The 14,520-nt window shown below is 38.6% G+C and overlaps 1 protein-coding gene and 1 long non-coding RNA gene across 2 annotated transcripts in view; one reads left to right on the forward strand and one right to left on the reverse strand.

Moving 5' to 3' along the window:
- Positions 1 to 8,806, forward strand: part of PROS1 (protein S) — a 35,241-nt gene extending 26,435 nt beyond the window's left edge. The window contains exons 12-15 of the mRNA XM_084515644.1: positions 747 to 915; positions 2,390 to 2,538; positions 3,375 to 3,588; positions 6,403 to 8,806. Coding sequence (XP_084371770.1) covers positions 747 to 915; positions 2,390 to 2,538; positions 3,375 to 3,588; positions 6,403 to 6,548 — 678 coding nt within the window. The 3' untranslated portion in view covers positions 6,549 to 8,806. The remainder of the gene's footprint in view (positions 1 to 746; positions 916 to 2,389; positions 2,539 to 3,374; positions 3,589 to 6,402) is intronic.
- LOC311435094 overlaps positions 1 to 11,375 on the reverse strand; it is a 35,202-nt gene extending 23,827 nt beyond the window's left edge. The window contains exon 1 of the long non-coding RNA XR_014691931.1: positions 11,275 to 11,375. This is a non-coding gene — a long non-coding RNA (uncharacterized lncRNA). The remainder of the gene's footprint in view (positions 1 to 11,274) is intronic.
- Between the last annotated feature and the right edge of the window lie 3,145 nt (positions 11,376 to 14,520).

Raw genomic sequence — 14,520 nt, forward strand, 5'->3', positions numbered from 1 at the left:
CTTTTGCCATGCTATGGTATGGAAATCACTGTGCAGGTGATTTTATTGCAGGCACAATAAGCTTTCATTTTTACTAGGTTTTTCAATAGCTGAGGCTAGTCAAGGCCAGTGATTCACTCAGTCTTCCATTCTCTGCAGCTCTGTCTTTTGATGAGGAGGAGTACAACCAATTACCTGCTTCTCAGTCCAGGAACCCTCAAAATAACTGACACGCTAAATAGAGAGGCAAAAAGTAACTGTACACTAGAGACTATGCTTTCAAAAAATAAAAAATAAACTCAATTTTTGTTCAAAAGTGAAGTAGAGGGAAGAAGTATGAAGCAATACAACAACATTCCCTTACCTAACAGAAAGTAATTTCAGGAATTTCTTTATGCTTTCGTACAAATAGAAGACAAAAACCTTGAACAAGGAGCAGGAGTAATTATCATTGTCCTACAGGTATAGGAAAGCTGTGGTGATCTAAACGAAAGGACAGCATGAGCATTAAAATTGAAGCAATTTATTTTGTACAGATCTGTAACTACAAAATGGAGATAATATTAAATCAGGAGTGCCTTTTGAAGGCTGAGGTACTTACTGCATGCCATTTGTTTCTTCCTAGTCTCACTTCTATAATGTGGCAACTATAGCATTGATAAGGCTATTTTATTAGCTATAAGTTCATATGCAAAGTAACGCCTCATTACTAATTTGTTTTAAAACAACTTTGAATTCAAACACCTAGTACTGTAATTCTTTTACAGATTAACCCTCGCCTAGATGGCTGCATTCGTGCCTGGAACCTAATGAATCAAGGACACTCAGGTGTAAAAGAAGTTATTCAAGGAAAACAAAGCAAACACTGCTTAGTAACAGTTGAGAGAGGATCCTTCTACCCTGGCACTGGAATGGCAAAGTTTCAAATAAACTATAGTAAGTATTTTTCTGTCTATTCCTATACCTTTTGCTGCAATGGTGATGGACTTGTTTGATTGTCAAGAAAAGAAAAATAAAAAAAATTAAGCTATTTGCTTGCATGAGGACTTTTGATCCCATTGGTGTTGTCCGTTTAATTTCTGAAGTGCTTTAGGTTAGGAAGAATATTCTTCATTTGCAAAAGATGAGGAGTATTGAACATGTTCACTATAAAAAGATATAATCCTGCCCCTTGTTTTATCAGTGAAGAAAGCTATAGTATTACTGACAGAAAAAGAACACTGTGGATGGGGAAAAGGATCACTGATAGTTTTATGTATGTGGTTTTGTTTCTAAATGAACATCATATCTAGAGGTTTTGAGTGTATAACTTGTTCTTTCCTGAATCCAGAACTTTCTGCCCTAATTTCAAGTTTTGCAGTCCAGAATCCCCCCTGGGTACACTTGAGAGCCCAAAGTGAGGCATTCCTTGAGCATCAAATCTTGTCGTCATTACATACTTTAATATCCCAGATGCTATCCTACCCCTCAATCCCTGTCTGATCCTCCATCCTTTTCATCCCAGGACTTGCTATTCTTTCCAAGGGCTTTTCTTTAAATTCTTTAGTCCACTTCAAAAGATTTCTACAGCTTTTTGTATCCTATGTTTCCAACAAACTCATGAGAGGTTTCTATGCCACTGACATTTACTCATCTTTCCTCCCATTCATTCACTAACACCATACTGCCATGTCTCCTCCTGACTTATTTCTTTGGGGCTGCTGCTACACTTTCATCACCCCTGCGTCTTTCTGTTCTCATCCCCATCCCATCCTCCACCCCAAATCTGAATATGACCTCAATTCATGTGCTAGGATTTCTGCTTCCTGAAAAAAATACTAGAAATCAGTTTAGATGAGACTGGGGAAGGGAAGGGCAGATGCTGGAATAAAAGATTAAAAAAATGACAAATAGCACTTGAAACAGTAATTTTCGTATTAGCTTGACTATGAATGCATCATCTGAAGTTATACATGTATTTGCACCATCTGCATATTTGTTTTACCCATCTGCATATTCCCATTTTGACAGTAGAACTGCTTTGGAATGTAAAAATGTGGCAGAACTGCCAATCTTCTACTTAGTGGTAGAAATTTATGAGTAAAGTTGTCTTTCCAGGTATTATCTTAAACTGACCTTTCATGAATGTGGCACCTATTCCACATTGGACCAGAGAAAACAGAAAAAAAAAGCGTTCAGTAGGAAAAGAAGATAAGGGAAGATGCAGGATTTAAGTGGTATTTTTTGTTTTGTTTTTAGAAAGAATTATAAGTTCTTAAAGTTCCAAAATTCATTTATTTTTTTTCTGGAGATGAGTACTGTTTTTTCCACAATAGGAGCAGATGAAGTACTATTTTTTTTTTTTTTAACACCATATTAATTTTTCATTAGCAGATAGATTTATTAATTTCAATCTTTTCTTTTAAAACAGATAATCTTGACAGTGCTGAAGATTGGCTAGTAAATGTGACTATGACTATTCGCCCATCCACAGACACTGGTGTTTTGTTTGCCCTGGTTTCTAATGAAACAGTGCCTCTTGCTTTGTCCATAGTGGACTCTAACTCTTCTGACTCACAGGTGATCTTACAATTATAGCAGCTCAGGGCTCAAGCATCATCTCATGTATCACACCTCTCATCTTTGTCTCACTTAACTCGCTACTCAGCTTTTGAAAAAAAAGTCAAACTGAAAAGAAGTTACTTACAACTTACACGCAGTGGAGCTGGAAGGCTGAATTAATATTTTGCATGGCACTTAGATCATACGTTGATGTGCAGAAAATATATTACTATGAATGATTGTTACAGCAGGGACCAACCACTAAGCACTCTTACATTAGGTAGTATCCATTATGTCTTGTCTCTCTAGCCTTTCCTTCCAAATGCACAAAGCAGAAAAGTGAATATGACAGAAGTAGTCATGGTATTATAGCAATGGCAACAATAGTTTCAATTTATAAACAGATATTTTTGTTCTTAAGTTCCTGTTTACACATTTATATCAGGTGTCCCAAGATAGATTACAATAGCGCATCATAGCTAATCCATGCCTATGCCTGAAATAAGAACGTACAGCAAAAACTGGGTTACCTTTGAAGTTGTAGCAGTATTGCCTTTAAAAGAAACAGGATTTCACCTCAGAACCATAGCCAAAGGACTTCCCCACCCCCCCCCCAAGAATATTCTCACTTATAAGCTTCAGAATATAAATGAATGGCTTTGTTTACAAAGGTGATGGTTATACAGCAACTATCAACTTCAATATCTTTTCCAACTTAAGGTAACAATTTTTAAAACACAGCTCTAACATACCTTTTCTTTCTACTTTCAAGTATAAAATGTATCAAAATTAAGTGTAATTTTGTGTTAAAGTTACGTGTGGCATCTTTTGTGACTCCACATTCTTCTGTTTAGGAAATAATTGCGACCATTGGAAATATCACTGTAGCACGTCTGGAATCAAAGAAGTTATGTACACCCAGAAAAGTGTTGGTTGGACTTGTAGTAACCAAGCAGCAGCTTGAACTGTCTGTTGATTCACGTACAGACCAAAGCAATTCGGAGCAGCTGTCTATCCTGCATCAAGCGATGATGACAGATGTTGTTACCTACTTGGGTGGCCTGCCAGGTGAATTACCTTTCTTTTTATTCTTTTATAGAAGCCTGATTACATTCAGCCTTACACGAGTTGGACAAAACCTACAACTGTATAAGAAACACTTTTTCCCCAAATGCTCTTTATTTCATCCAGTTTATGCAGCTTTTGAGCGGGTCAGCTTTTCAATAGGAATATCGTTAGGCCTATTAAGAGGCATGAGTCTCTCTGAACAGGTTTGGATTTGCAATACATTTTGCTTTATTGAGCTGGGGACAAGTGACCACTGTGTTTTCTGAAATGCCATCAGCTGGCACAGTTTAGAAACTCTATCAAGTATGTAAGAAAACTGACATTTATGAGTAAACTAAGTGTCAGAACTGGAGAAGGGAAAGTCCAAAACACAGTTTTAACAATTATACTCTGGGTAATAGATGACTGACAATCTTCATGAGACAGAAAATATGTTAAAATAGCAAATAACATTTTGTTTAAAACAAGCTGCAAGCAAATACCCAATCTTAAGGCAAGTACAAACAGGAATTTTATACAGGAAGTGTACACACGCTTATTGGTAAAATAGCTTGACTTCAGTGTGAACCATGCAGAAAAACAGCATTGCCACAGACAAAGATTTTTCAAAGCCTGAGATCCCCAAACTTGAAAATCAGTAGAGCAAAGACACCATGGTTACAAGATGAAGTTCCTACTAGCAGAACTTTTTAAGTCAAAATTCCTAGGGAAACCCTTAAAATTTTGAGAAACACAGTCTTGAATTGACATCCATTTTACTCTTAGGCCGCATTGTCATAGCACTGCCCCAGATAAAGCCAGTCTTCATCTGCAGTGTGTTTCTTCTGCAGGAGAAGAGTACACAGGAGTAGAAAGAGATTAAGAACTGTGTATCCCTTGGAGATGATCTCTTTAGGCATTTTTTTCAAGGTAGCATCCATTGTGGAAACTCAAATTGTGATTCCACCATCTAGACTTGCTTGTCAGAATAAACGCAAAATATTTAGGGTGGCACAGTAGGTACCACAGCTTCAGTCTGAAGTGGTAGTTGCCTCTGCATCCAGGCACATATGCTGGGATTGACTTCTCTACAAGTCTTTAAATAGTGATCGTCAGGAATATAAAGATTCAGTCCCTAAATACACCATTTTTTTCTCTGATTTCATTTTTGACTGGATGTGCAATGTCTGGTAAACCAACTAACCAGGTAAGTTCAATTCAAATGGAAACAATAGGATGAGAATATGCTAATGGTACAGTACTGTCAGATACAGGTAAGTGTCAGTTTCTGTAATGCCTGCTCACTGTTAAAAGAGTTGAAGACTGTTGACTTAGTAGAGGTGAATCAGTAGGTTAATTGAGCCACAGTAACTTGACTGACTCTGGTCATTTCTTAGCCCTCACCACCATTGCGATATTTGTCATTCTTCCTAGTACCCTGCTAACACTGATGCCTTAAGAGTTAAGACCTTGCAAATTAATAAAAAAAGACCTGTATGTAAATCCAGTATCTACTTAGAAGTCAAAAAAAATTTCCACAACAACAACACACTCCACAAAACAAACAAACACCTTATCCACAGGAGCCTCTTCTGCAACAATCTCTGTTGCCAAAGAGGAAAAAAAAGTAACATTGGAAAGTGACTTTAAGACTACACCAACTCATTTATTTCTTCTAACTCATCTCTGAAAGTCTCTGGGATTACTGAGCAGTATAAAAAGGTAGGTAAGGATTCCCATGCTGAGCTAAGTGCACAGAACTGTATGGTTAAGAGGCACCTAACAAAAATGTCTGTTTTTCATGAAAAACAGAACTGCCTATTTTTGACACTTGACATTTCTTCCAACTTGTAACAATGCTGGAAGTATTCTTTTTTGCTAATTAATTCAACACAGTCAGCACAGGCTAAATGAGTGTTGCATAGTTCTGTGACAGCAGCACGTTATCCCTGAAGCCGAAAGAGCAGAAGGACACAGTTCTAGAGGACTGTATGTGCAGTACCTCAGCTTGCAACAACAAAAACCACAAGGAAGCAACGTTTCATGTTCTCTGGACCATGGCAATCTTTTAGGAGAGACAGAACGATTAACACCTGACAAAAAGATGATGCTCTTCATATCAGCTTCTAGGTATCCTCATTCTGGTTGCTGAAGGTACTCGGATCTCCTTCAGTCTAGTTTGTAATGTGGTTGTACCCTACAGCCTCACAGCAAAACCTGCTTGGTTCTGTGCTTTACATATTGTGTGCTGGAAGCACATCAATGATATGATGTTACCATGACCTAAAGAATAGCTAAATGAGCAACAGATAAAGCGGGTCTCTCACAGATATTTCACTTGCAAGAAGCAGTAAGGAAGCAATAAAATGTGTGCAGTTCCCAGGGGTGCCCTTTTTGAGAACTTGCAGATTTGAATCCAGAGTAGCTTTCTGGCAGAAGTAACATGGTTCTTTCGGTGACCTCTAAACCCATAAACATCTGTTTGTAGGTCAGGAGAAGAACAGTGCACTCCAGGAAACACAGTATTAGTTCACTATAGTTAAAGCAGGAAATGCTGCTGAGAAACACTTACGTATAGTTTTTTGGTTTCTGGATGGGAGAAGACTTGTAATGCATATTTCAAATGTTACCGACCTTTCTCAACTTTGCTGACTTTATCTCAAAGAATCTTAAACAGAAGGGAGAAGAACTTAGTTAAAAGTTCCCTGCCAAATTACTGTTTTCTCCCGTGGAGAACTAATGCAGGGGGAATGCAGTGTTCCCCATGATTTTGCTAATCTGAAAAATATATAAGATGTTGCATGCCTTGGCCTAATTGAATGTGTTTCTGTGCAGATGTTCCTCTGGGTGCAACGTTAGTAACTGCTTTTTATAACGGCTGCATGGAGGTGAAGGTCAACAGCAGACAGCTGGATCTGGATGAAGCCGATTTTAAACACAATTCCATTAGATCTCACTCGTGCCCACTGATCATGGAGTAGCCATTCAATTTTTAATTTAACTTTTTTTCCTTTCAGATATAATTTGCATAATTAGTCTCATGCCATAATGAAGCCTGTACTATTTTATTCAAGATGTGCCAGGAAAATAATCAACAGCATGTTTTTCCTCCCTTTTATATTGAATGTGGGTGAAAAAATCTCTTCTCTTTTCAGCTGTAAAGAGACATAATCAAGATCAAAACTCCGCGAAGTGTTCTTTTATCCATATCAGGGATAAATCTTAAAGCCAGAATTATCTTCCATGTTCAGAATATGCCCTTGATATATTTAGTTTGGAGAGAGAAGTTTTACATCTTATTTTCATATATCAGCACAGAGTTACAAGTTGCAAATTTTGGCAGTCTATCTGAATCTAAACAAAGCCATTCTCTTTAAACTTTTCCAAACGTAATATACAAAGAGAAATCTCTACAGGTTTTGTAGTACGTGCTTTCAGTAAAGGAGAAGGTGCCCTGGAATCCAGAGCCCAAGCTCTCTGTGGATATGTTTACATATTGTACCAATGCTGATAAAGCAACTTCCAAACGGAAATATTTTTAAGTAGTTTAACTTTTGAAAATAGCTCTTGTTATATTGTACTGACTTTAATTCTTCTGTCATAGGAACCCAGCTTTAGATCGTTAACAGAGTTCTGGATCAGATCAGGTAATTTACTTCCAAAGTGGATTAAAATACAGCTGAGGCAATTTTAGAAAACAGAAAATTGCATGAGGGAAGGATCTCTGGTCTTCATCATAGGAGAAGAAACTGGAATTTGATAAATAAAGCTGAGAACTTGCAGCAAACTTTTATTCCATTTATGACAAAGTCACTCCTCAATAGGAGCACCCTCTAATATTCCATTGTATTCCCTTTACTTAGGTTAACCTCACATTCACAGAGCCCCCAGAAGAGACTTACTTGCAAACCCCGTTGCAGGTATTTCTGACCTACTTGAAAGCCTAAGTTTTGCTAGTAACATCCGCACATAAAGCCATATTCTGCTCAGCCAAGTTTAAAAGCACAGATGATTAGAAGAGTATTTTTCTCCTCAGGTGTTCATTTTAAGCATTTCTAGTATTTCTTTATCATTCTTAGAGCATTCTTCCACTTCCAATCTCATTTTAACACAACCAGAAGCTTCCCTGCGCAGCTCACCTAGTGCTTTTGATAACCCCCAAACAAATAAATAGCAGGAGAATTGCTGTAAAGCAATGAATGTATACCCCCATCAATCAACCAGCGAGACACTATCTGTCAGAATTTTCAACCTGAGGTTTGCTTTCTTTGCTCGAGACAATCAAGTGGAAATGTACGTACAGAAGGATGGATTGTGACAATCGTCATTTTGAGGATTGCCTTTCTCCACAGATACTCCTAGTGACATTAGCAAGGTTTCTTTCATGGTTGAGTACAAACATTAGTACATCAGCACCACAGAATCTGAGGCCATCTTTCAACGTTATTGCTAACTTCGCTTCCCATTTGTGCCCTTTAATACAGTGTTTGCTCTGACTTCCACGCCAGCCAGCCTCAGAATGGTCTCCAAGTCTGTCTAGAATGGATTTGTATTTAGCTGCTTATCAGCAGGAGTTCCACACAGCTGACACCCAGGGGCTAATTGCCAAACTACTTCAGTTTTCTAGGATGGCATGAAAAACAAACAAAATACCTGCATTCATTTATCCAGACTGTATGGAGGGGAAATGACTGCAGGAAAGCATCCCTCCATGATCTCTTCCCATCCCCACAAACACATGCATCATTTGAGCCTAAGACAAAGAGTAACTCTACTGAAATAAGCAGGTCTTGTTCAAAGTGAAGCTGAATTGGGAATTTTGACATAAAACACACTTTTAACTACTTAATTTACAGTATCTCAACAGCACCCACTAAATTTTGCAAAGCCCTCAGTAAGCTTCTTTGCCTTGTGCAAGTACACACAGAATTAGTTTGAGGGGAAACAGTAAAGTGTCAGCAATACTACAAACAGTTACATCAATCTGTGTGAACAGAAGAAAAACAAAGAAAACATGTTTTTCAGGTGGGATTATTAGTATCGACTTGGAATTAAAGAAAACAAAAATCACGTAAGTTTCCCACACAGACACCATTTCTTTTTATTTTCATGCAGGAATATTTTAGGATACTGTAGTTGTAATGAAACCTCTGCACTGTATTTTGGTTTTGTTTTTTAATGTAAAAGTGCCTCCCTATTGTAAGAATTAAATAAAGCAGCATTTGCAATTTTCTTCTCATTTTAAGTTGTATTTGTTTATCTTTGTTCATTTTCACTGTGCCGGACTGGTTCTACTGGTCAAATGGTTGATTTAAGGGATTGTCTTCAGTATTAAAGAGCTCAAATTAATGTGCTATCCAAAGAGGAATCCATGTTCTCTAGAAAAATATTTGAATTTACTAATTTTTTAATATTGCCTGAAGAAATTAAGCTCAGCTTAAAAGCATATGTGGGAAAAAAAAAATCAATTTAAGTTAATAATTCCTATCTTCTTTATCAAATGTGTTTAATTTCATTTTTAGGCATAATCATTTCAGGAAGGGCTGTTCAGCGTTTATACAGCGGGAACAGCTGGTAACTGCTCTGGGCTTCTTCAGCTCCTGTACACCAAGTGTTACAAATCTACATGTTCTGATTTCCCTGAAAATGAGATGTAGCCATGAAATTGGTTCTTATTTATATTAGAGCAGATTTCTGCGTATATGCCTGATCTAAAGTTAGCTTACATGCTTTAATGCCTGTGTGTCTCCTGGTGAAGATAACTAGCTAAACCGGGCGTGAACACCTTCACTACTGTTGCTTAAAATTATCTCTAGGGTTGTCATCTTCAAAGAAAGAGAGGCCAAGCTTTCTCAGACATTTCAGTCCTGCTTATCACTCAACAACGCACTGATATTGGTCCTCCAGTGTCATTAGTCATATGTACATGCTTAGTATTTTGCTGCCTCAGCAACTGCATGATTTAAAAAAAAAAAAAAAAAATAGATGTGGGAGCATTTCACGTTTTGTCTGCCAGAAACAACAGTTGTGTACTAAAAAATCAGTTATCAGAAAAATTGTAAAAGCTAATACCAAAGAGATAAATAAGGTATCACCTAGTAACTAAAAGAAGAACCGAGACGCTGAGATTCTGATTTTCTCCCACTCTTTTCCTGACCACAGTCCTGCAGAAGCACTTTAGAGCTAAATGATCTTGGCTGCTGTCATTTTAGACAGCTTATTACCTGTCACATGGGTGCAGAAATGCCAACAAGACAGAAGCACTATCGCTGTGCTACGTGCTATTGTATAGTATGTGCCATCATTAGAAATCAAAAGAAGCATCTACAGCAGCCTCCATCCAAACCACCTACAAAAACTTCACAGGAATAGGGTTTACTGTTCATGCTTTGACAACAATGCTTCCTGTACACAAATGAGTATACCCCCGCTGTTACACTGCTCATACATGGAATAGTTAGATTTCAGTAGGAATATGTGAATAAGCAGCTAAATCATCAGCTGGTTCTGACTAGAAGAGCTCTTACCATGTTTCTTACACGCATTTGTATTGAATCAACCAAGTGGTTAAAAATCTACACAGTTGTACGTAATTCAGTAGTTAATTGTATTGCTTTCTTTTAAAAATAATTTGTAGCATTCCAGAAGTTGGGGAAAAAAAAAAACAAGTAACAAGAAAACAAGGTCATCCCATGTTGCTTTTTCACTTTCCGTCTCTAGATTTTTTTGATTGCCCCCCTAGACACCAATAAAAAAGCACAAGCCGTTTGATCTGAAAGAGAGTTTCACTTCCCTTTCTCTCCAAACACAAACACTATATAAAAGACAATGACAACAAAAAAAGCCCCACAATTTTAAAACAGTTTAACCTCACTATACATACAGGGTGATGTAAAAGCACCAACAGTTCGCTCAAGAGTCTGTGGTACATCCCTCCCACAATGGCCAGCCATAAAAATGTTGGTACTTGAACAAATATTCTTGCACATGAACTCAAACAAGGATTTCAGGTTGCTTATGAGTATCCACTGTTAGATAACTACCTGAAGACACTGGAAGTGCCAGACCTGCTATACGTCAAGTCCCTCAACCACATACTCTCAGGAGCAAAATAGGTCCTTGAAGTAGTCCATAAAATCCTGTTTTGCTTTTTCAAGTCCGAACAGCTAGCTCCACACACAACATTGCTTTTGTTTCTTGTCATTAATAAACCTTATTTCTCTTTCCTCTCGTCGCCCACTTCTGAGAAAAACAAAAACCAACTTAAAACCTCACGGCTCTGCAGTTACAAAAAGCCACATATCTTGCTTTTCTAGATACAGGCCCATAATCAGCTTCATCCTTCTCTGACTTGGGCAAACCTCCTCTGCTAGTGGCCCACCACAGCACTGGGTGGGAAGCTCACACTAACAGCTCTGCCAACATGCTGCACAAGTGAACTGAGGAGGTGGAGAGGGCCACAGAACTGGGGAACAACATTTCTGGAATTTACTAGGGGTTTTATGGGTGATATCAGAAATACGAGTTTATTAAAGATAAGGTCTTCATTAATAGAATGCAAGAAGGCACACGCTAGTAATTTTTGCAAGTTTGGAGTAGTACAGAGGATAGAGAATAAAACTGCCTCTGTTTAAAATAAACTCAAAGAAAAAAACAGTTCACGTATAAAACAGCAAATGTTTTGATTACCACTGAGCAACATCTTACTTTTCCAGGAAAAGTTTTCTTTCCATCAAGTTCTGGTATGATTCTCCTGAACCAAAATTCTGTATAGAAAACTAACTAAATAAATAAATAATTGAATTAAAAAGAAGAAGAAACAAAAAAAAAAAAGAGAGAGAGAGAGATAGAAAGGAAAACAAAAAGTTTCCTTTGAGCAAGCCTTTCTCTTTTGTAGCCTGTCACAGGCTGTGTGATCATTGCCACCAGCTGGTCACAGACTCCTGCTAACTCAGTCAATTGAAAAGCAATCTTCTCTTTTAAACCTGGGCAGAAGCCAGCCTTTTGTTTAAAGGGTTTCTTCTGGAACAGAAGGTCATGTAGATTTAACAAACCTGTTTGCCTGGAACAGGCAAATCCTATCACCTTGTAACTCATGTCTTTATATTAAAACACTGGTCAATTGAGGCATTAAGCAAGCTGCATAGACAAACTCAAGTTTGTATCTTGGTAAAGGATTATACAAGCTTTCAGAGTCTTCCAGACGACACATAAGTAGTTCATTGGCAGCCTTACAAAATCTTCATAGTGAAGCGATTACTCTGCATTTGCCATTTTCCACAGATGTGAACCAGAATGACATCAGGATCTGCCCCAAACCGTCCTTCCTCACGCTGGGGTGGGCCAAGAACACGGCCTCCTTGGGGCGCTCCACCCCATGTGGGAAATGATAGTATAGGTCAAGCAGTCAAGAGAGATGCTGACGTCCTGTCTGCATGAGTGAAGGCTGCTTTTGTAGGCACTTAGCTTTTCAGACAAAGATAAATGAACAATAGTTCCAAGAATGGTCCGTATAAAAAAAGATTGTCTCATTAAATAAATGATGGATAGGAACAAAGGTTTTGAGTAAGAAGAACAAAGTTACTGAAAGTCTTTTTAAAGCAAGATGAGCCTTGCACTGTTGTTTTCCAAAATTTATTTGCAAGAGAAACACTTTAAATAAATAACCCGATAAACTTTAGAAATGTGGGCTGAATGTTTTTCTAACAAACACACGCGATGTAATCACAATAATTTGGGGCAAGATGTGTTGCTAAGTTCCTTATAACTGAAAGCCTAGCCACTGTTTTAAATTATGCGACTGTTCATTTCACATTTTGTTCCTTCAGAAGACGTGATATCTTCTACTACAGTTTTAAAGTAAGCAACTTAAATGGCTACCCTCTCACCTGTTCACACTCTTTAGCAACATTTCTTCTGAATTGACTTTGGGCTTTTAACAAGAGGTGAAGACAGCAGGAGTCGCAGGCTCCCCACTGCTGATGATATTAGCAGCTGGTGCGTTCAGCAGTTCCTTGCTCTGGTTTGGGTGTCAGTGAAGTCATCAGCTGATGCTGGCGAAGCAGAGCTATGACCTATGATCTCAAGGGATGAAAATGTAGTTTAATGCATCCATAAGAAACTAAGAACAAGCTTTGCCAGTGTTTCTAGTATCCTGCTACTACCAGAAGCCTGAAGAAACTGTCACTAACAAATTACAAAATTGATTTAAGCAGTCTTACCTTACAGCCTGTTGTAGGTCTCGACATTAAAAAATCCACCCTCCATCCCCAAAAAACTCCACCCAGTGAAACTCTAAAAGGGTACATCAGTTGCTCAGCAATATTCACAATGAATATTAAACAGACCCCCAAAGCATTTTGTCCAGAAACATTTTTTATTTTTTGTCACTATGTGTACTGTTTTTTTCTGCTGCTAATGCTGGGTTTAACTTGGAACATGCAGAGAGTGTGTGTGTGTAAGCAGATGGCAGAACAATACATGAAGGAATGCTCTCTGGTGGTGCAAAAGGACACCAGGCATCCACCTGCCACTCCACTTTCATGCCCCTGAAAATCTGTCCTAAACTTACTGTTACACAGGCAGAGGGACCTGAGCTGTGTCCCAGAGCCCAACTTTAAATTGTATGCTGTTCCTTACCAGAACAAGAATCTACTTCGGTACAAATGCAGAGTGTTATCCTTGTAGTCAAAGGAGAAATACCACAGGTCCAATGATTCTGTGACAAATAAAAATTACACATTTGTGACAGCATTATGCTGGGATACCCACTGTAGCCTGTTTCTGTTAAGTACAATATATACAGAGAGTGATAAAGTAATTCCCCAGACAATCCAGAAGTCTAATGGTTTCCCATGTCTGTTGAAAATGTTACTATATAAATCCATAGCTTAATGTGTTTTGTAAGTCATTAGTGCTTAACATAAACCCTTCCCGGCTTATGCGGCAATACAAGTTTAAACTCCTGCTAGTAACTTCCTCTGCAGATTTGAATTTCCTAGTAACAAAGGAAGTTGCAATGGCACTGATACCTTTTTGCAGGTACCTTTATATACCACAGCCCCAGTGAGACTGTTTGGGACCCTGCAATGCGAGCAGAAGTCATCTCTACACTGATTCTACCAGTCTGAAGGTCCAGTTGCTTGGTGTGGCTATGTCTGAGCCTCAGAGAAGAGCTTGCTGGCTTTCACTCAATCCTGGTAGCAGAAAAGAGAAGCTGGCTGGCTGTGCGAAGTGAGCAGAGGAAGAGCAGATGGTTTGTGTCGGGTTGTTCAGGGCTTAAGCTCAACTAATGCTGTACAGGCCTGATGTCTAGAGGTACAGTCAGATGCTCAACTGTTGTGTGGTGTGGAGAGCAGAGAACATGTAGTTTCTCCACCTACAGATGATTCATTTTCTCTCCAAGAAGCCAAGATCTATTACAATAAGCCAGCTCACTCCATACAAGCTAGATGTGGTACCCGCATGGAACATGGTACAGGCTCATTTGCGTTGCTTCGTGATGGAGAGAGAAGGCCCAGGTAGCACTGCAGCTGGTCTCACTGCCTGACTGTGGTCTCCACAGACACTGCAACGTGTATGGGTTGATTCACAAACATACAGCAACTCTGTGTGTTCATATTGTCAATACAGATCTCTGCTCAAGGACTTCAGCCTCATGCTGCTGGTCACAGGGTTGACTTTTCACTAGACTACAACGCCAGATTTGTTACCTTGCCTTACAAGGCAGAAACCAGTCCTGCCCCCCCTTCTATTTTCTCTTTACAATAGAAAAAAAAGTTTCTCCAAACACTACCCTGAGGACAAATTCTCTATTCTGTGTTAGTCTCCTCCTCCTGAGTATTTGGTTTCCCATCCATCATCCACAAGGGGTGAACTGCAGACGTGCTGCTAGTCAGTGAATGTTCGTGCTGAAGTTTATCTTAGTACAAATGAACCATTTTTAGGTCCCAG

This window comes from Aythya ferina (assembly GCF_964211825.1).
Source record: "Aythya ferina genome assembly, chromosome: 1".
In the NCBI taxonomy this organism is placed as follows: domain Eukaryota; kingdom Metazoa; phylum Chordata; class Aves; order Anseriformes; family Anatidae; genus Aythya; species Aythya ferina.